The 6,000-nt window shown below is 44.5% G+C and overlaps 1 protein-coding gene across 1 annotated transcript in view; it reads left to right on the top strand.

The window, feature by feature from the left end:
• Positions 1-2,981: 2,981 nt before the first annotated feature.
• EFHC1 (EF-hand domain containing 1) overlaps positions 2,982-6,000 on the top strand; it is a 255,895-nt gene continuing 252,876 nt past the window's right edge. Inside the window, exon 1 of the mRNA XM_085610443.1 lies at positions 2,982-3,130. Within this exon, the coding sequence (XP_085466569.1) occupies positions 3,068-3,130 (63 nt within the window). The 5' untranslated portion in view covers positions 2,982-3,067. The remainder of the gene's footprint in view (positions 3,131-6,000) is intronic.

The following is a 6,000-nucleotide window of genomic DNA, read 5'->3' as shown; positions in this document are numbered from 1 at the left end:
CAGTGACCTATTTTCTCTGTACTTGTCCATATTGAAAAGGATATTTCAACCAAGTGTTTCCAAGAGCCATTTGTAGTTTTACTTTATTACCAGCCATGTATATGTTTATTAGAGCAATATGATGTCTTAAAATTACACTTGTGCATGGCGTGACATCCTATGTGTAACAATGCTATGCATCAAGAATGCTCTATGAAATTTATCAAGATCAGCCAAACCTATTTTTCCTTACTTTGATGAAGACTGTCTCATTGCCATTTATTAGCTCTAGGATTACCACAGTTACGCCAGTACAGATGGATATATGACCAGTTTGTCTCTTGCTGTTTCAGGTAGTCCCCTGCCCTCTCATCAAGACACAGTTCATCATTGAGCAGTTTAATTATAGCAATATAGTCAAATGAGCTCAACATTACAATATACAAAAAAAAATTGTCTGGTGGTGGAAGATTATGTAGAGTGTTTATTAGAACAATATGATGTTCTACAATAACACTTTGGCACGGCATCCTATGTGGAACACTACAAAGCAAGATGCGCCAGCCAATGTATCACAATGAGACAAAGCAACTTTACCTTACATTTTTAAAGCCCGTTCTTCAAGAAATAAAGGTAGTTAACAAAATCTTTCAGCTAGAATCTGCAGATGCACTCCACATATTCTGCGACCTATGTACTCTATACTTATCCACACTGAAAAGGATACTTAAACCAAGTGTTTTCACCTGTAGTTCTCAAGAGCAGTTGCAGAGTCTAAATTTACAAAGTTCTGCCATTTATCTTTCACAGGAGGATGTGGTTGTTGTACTCATTTTCCTAAGAAGCTGGAAGAAAGCAAACTCACCTCTGTCTCGAAGGATGGCATTGTGAGAAGGTACCTGGAGTTCATGAAAGGATTGGTCTGTGAATATCAGTCTCGCCTTCCAGAGTCACTCAGCATGTAAACAACAAGTTTTGAGTCCCCAAAAGGTACTAGCTGATCGCAAACCTCATTTAACTGACTTACCAGATACTTTTTCACATACCCATTGGAAGTACTGGAGTCACAGTGGAGAAGTATATCCCCATGCTGATTTCCTTAGACTTCAAACCTGGAATCCTTCTGGATGGAAGTGTATAACCACACTGATGCTGCTAGCCACCATCGTTTTCTGAATTAAAAGGATGGATTGCCCTGTAAAATCAGATAATACCAAGACAGCATCAAAGTACTGCCATATAGAACTGCAGGCCCATTACAATTATTTGAAGCAACCTGCAGCATACTGGGTGTGAGTGAATGAATGAACCATTCGCAGTTTCACTTTACCAGCCATGTTTACTTACAGGTCAATGCCTCACGCTTTGAAACAAACGTATCAAGGCATAGGATGTGGCTATTAACATTGCTTTCTGACTAAAACTGAAAGAAAATAAAGTGGCTCCAGTAAAGGGCTTCAATGTAAAAAATTGTGTCAGAGTGCTGCTGTGCACTTGATAAAAGCGACATTCAGTCAAAAGCTGTGAAACGTAAAATCAACAAACCACAAGTGACTGAATAAACCATTCGCAGTTTCACTGTACCGGCCATGTTTACTTACAGGTGCATGCCTCACGATTTGAAACAAGCATATTGAGGCATAGGATGTGGCTATTGCCCCTGCTTTCTGTCTACAAATGAAAGAAAATAAACTGACTCCTGCAAAGCGTTCCAGTGTGAAAAGGTGTGTTAGAGGAGTGGTGTGCACTTCATCAAAACGGCGTCCAGGTAAAAGCTGGGAAACATAAAATCAACAAACCACAAGTGACAGAATGAACTATTTACAGTTTCACTTTACCTCCCATGTTTACTTCCAGATGCATGCCTCACACTTTGAAACAAGCATATCGTGGCATAGGACATGGCTATTGCTCTGCTTTCTGTCTAGAAATGAAAGGATATAAACTGGCTCTTGCAAAGGGCTACAATGTGAAAAGATGTGTCAGAGTGCTGCTGTGCACATGATCAAAGTGATGTCCAGCCAAAAGCTGTGAAACATAAAATCAACAAACCATAAGTGACTGAATGAACCATTTGCAGTTTCACTTTACGAGCCATGTTTACTTACAAATGCATGCCACACGCTTTGAAACAAGCATATCAAAGCATAGGATGTGGCTATTGCCCTAGCTTTCTGTCTACAAATGAAAGAAAATAAACTGGTTGCTGCAAAGGGCTCCAATGCGAAAAGGTGTGTCAAAGTAGTGCTGTGCACTTGTCTCGCCAAGCCCACAATTACTACTTTGTTCAATTTGCTGTTCATTCTGAGGCGAAGGGACCATTTTTCCATATCTATTTTCATTTTTAATTTGTAATGCCATGAATACTTTAGGCACTGCGTGTTCTACATATTTGCTTAAAATATAAATTAGATGTATGCTTTAAAATGTTTTTATCAGTCTATGATGAGTGCATTGTATTAATGTTACAATTTTGAGCTAATTTTTGGGCTAGAAACGGTCCATTTGGGGCTTACTTTGAACTGAATGTTCAACTGCTTTGGCCTTTGGAAGGCTTAGAGAGAAAGGCCTCCGGTCCTCACACAGAATTGATCGCACACAGCAAAGCTATGAAGAGTGTTAGTTTTACACGTTAGTTTGTTTCAGCCTCCCTTCTCCCCAAATCACACATTTGGCTGACAGGTTTGAGGAAAGGCCACAAATTCAACTCGATCTCCGACTCCTAATGTGTTGGTCGGCTCTACGAATATATTGGAGTTTAGCAGTAGAGAAATAGTTTACCTCATATAATTCAAATATTTAGCCATAATTTAGTACATAAAAATCCGTTTGGAACAACAACTGCTAATTGCATGGGCACACTGTCTTAGCCTGCCCTGGTGCGCCCGCTGCCGATAACCCCAGAGTCCGTTATTGTTGCCTGACCTTAAAATGGTGGCGCTCGCACGCACGGACTTCAGTTAAGGATGTGTTACTGTCGTTGCCCTGGAGCCGCGCGCGCCTCCGCCGTTGTCAGGGCGATAATAGGGACGCGCAGTGGGCCCGTTGGCGACACGGAGGACCGGAGCAACGTACGTTGATCTCAGCCATGTCCTCCCACCCCATGCAAGGTCTGCCCTTCCTGCCCGGCAACACTTTCAGGGACCCCACGGTAAGACCCGGCGCACAGAGCCGAAGAGTGCAGGTTGCGCTATTACCAGACTTCTTCCATATCCTCTTTGGCAAAGAAGCGGATTATGGGAAATGAGAATTTAAGGGGGCGGGCTTAGGGGAGTGTAATTATAGTGTGGGCTGAATCATTTATAATATTTTTATAAGGTATTTTTTTTCATAAGGTAAGTACTGGCATATTGGGAACATATAACAAGACAACATGTTAAATTTAAGTTTCACCCAGTGCTTTAAATGGGCTGGTACTGCCCGGTACGGAGTACTGGCACTTTTTTATTTTGAGAGAGAGTACCTACTGGCACTTTTTTTATTTTGAGAGAGAGAGTACCGGCACTTCTCAGGAGAGACGTAATACTTTTAGTGAGAGAGTACCGGCACCTTTCGGAAAGAAGCAGGCAGTCTGGTACAGAGTACCAGCACTTCTATTTTTCCATTTCAAGCACTGGTTTCACCTTAAAATTGTATCCGTTCTCCCAAATGGATACAATACTACTCATGAAGGTAGCATAATTCATCAGAATCGCCTTTACCTGTGTTCGAATATTGATAATGAGGGGGTAAGAAGCACTGTAGGTACCAACAGAACATACAGGCTATTCAACACTTGTCTTTTTACCGTTTATTACCCGAGGTTACATTTCCAAATTTAGGGGCATATCTACAATGCGGCGATATAAAATTATCGCCGGTTTTGCAGCCGTTTTCGGCGGAAAAGCGGCGATAATTTTATCGCTATATTAGCAAGGTCACGCTATCGCGTGAAACCTTGCCTTAGCGCCTGAATTCCTAACGCCAATCTTTGCATCTCTAATGAGATGCAAAGTGGGCGTTCCTCCCCAGGATAACGGGAGAAATGTCGCTAAGCGACATTTCTCCTATTATCAGGCCTCACGCAAAGCAGCATAGTGACAAAAAAAGTAGTGATAACCTCTGTTGTCGCTACTTTCCTTACGCCTGCTTTCAAACTGACTTAGGCATGATATCCTATGTAAGGTGGATATCATGGCTAAGTATGTGAGGCCCTATCGCCAAACTTTGTGGGATTATCGCTGGGTTTCCAGCGATAATCTCACACTTGGCAGTTAGCGCTAGGATTTTTATCGCTTTTGAGATAAGCGTTGCTAATAGCACGCTATCTCAGCGATAAAAATCCACGCTAGCCGGCGATAATTATCCTAGCGCTAAGTGCGCTTAGCGATAATTATTGCCGGTTGTTGCTGATACCCCTTAAGCTTTGGCCAATTAGTTCTCTATTTATTTAACTGTTTTTACCAAAGTTAATAATTGATGGGGTTAACTTTAGGCTAATCAGAAAGTTGTCAGACCGTATTCTATTACAGTAGGGACTACTGTACGTGACAAAAATGTAAATTTGGCAACATTTGTTAAACAAGCAGTGGAAAAGCCAACAACTCTTGCGTTTCGAACCTTTTGGCTATGCCAGTGCCTTTTTGATGATGCTGTACTGTATGACGCATCAAAAACAAAGTAATGGATGGAATGCTTGAATTAATCTCAACCACTGGCAATCGCTCGGGCCGCCTCCCAATACATTGTTTTTCGCCCTCCATCCTCCATGCCACCTCAATATGGACCTAGATGTGGGACACACTCTAGTGTTTGTAAAGATGGTGCTTCCACTAGCCACTCCTTGAGGGCTGGCTTCCACACTTACCCCACACCTATCCACCACAGGTGTTACCGGTCGTTTGACCCTGCTAATTAAAGGGGCCGAGCGCATGTGCCCGGGGCCAGTTCCAGTACCATACTCTATGAGTCTGTGGTCACTCATCCGGCATAAGGGCCTAGAGCCCTAAACATTACAATGGCGACAAGCGGGTCTAACCCTGCGTGTATGATGGCAGGTGCCTGGCTGTTTCTTGTGAGGAGAGGAGTGGTAAAGTCTAAGGCACCCCAGCACCTGCTGCTGAAACGATAATGACCCACATCCACCAGTAATCTCCCTGCATCCGCCCGCATGCTGATGCTGCTACAGGCACGCGGTACTGACCGGCCCAGCAGCGAGAGATCCGTGAAAAGGGGTAGAGTGCCGAAGCCAGCACCGGGCTCAAGGTGCCCGCTCGCTGCATGGCCTGCACAGCGAGAGGTGGACCCCTCACCAGCGTCGCCCGCGTAGGGCGAGTAGACTGCGCCCACCCCCTGACAGCCCAAGAACCCGAAGGTGAGAGCAGCATTAGTAGACCCCGCAACATCCATTGTGAACGGCACACCCCCTGCAGCGAGCGGAACTGAGCTGGCAAGGAAGAGCCGCGCCCAGCATAAGGCACCCGGAGTTTGCATCTTACCGGGCCCCTGTGTAACCTTTTGCGGCCTGGCCCTACCATCTCAGTGGTCCCGGTGAAGAGACGAGGTAGGAGTGCCCTCCCAGCGAGGTGCATGCAAAACCTCAGTGCTTGCAGAGTTACTCCTGGTACAGGCCGAAATATGTAAAGAACAACAGGAGAGAGAGGGAAAGTGAGTCACTCTTAATCCCCCTTGACTATGTATTCAGAATCAACAAAAGAGCAACTATGAGAACTTAAAAAGTTAGGGTAGCACAGAGGAAAAAAGTGTTTCTTTTAAAAGAACCCTCACTCACCAACCTGGTTGGTGACATGCTTCATCATCGGGTTCCCACCAAGGAGGCCGAGTGCCTCCCTGGTGCCCACGCAATCCTCTGGCAATCCAGGGGCAAGGGCCTCAAGGGAATTTCAGTGAGAGTAATTTCTAGCACGAGAGATGCGTTTGCAGAAGCTCCATGACAGGCACCTAGAAACGTGGAAGTCAGGGACGGAGATTGATCACCCAAAGACTATCTGAAGAAGGCCCGTGCATCTGAGTCCTGATGGC

Source organism: Triturus cristatus, chromosome 6 (genome assembly GCF_964204655.1).
Source record: "Triturus cristatus chromosome 6, aTriCri1.1, whole genome shotgun sequence".
Classification (NCBI taxonomy): Eukaryota; Metazoa; Chordata; class Amphibia; order Caudata; family Salamandridae; genus Triturus; species Triturus cristatus.
This window is presented reverse-complemented; position numbering and strand designations above follow the sequence as displayed.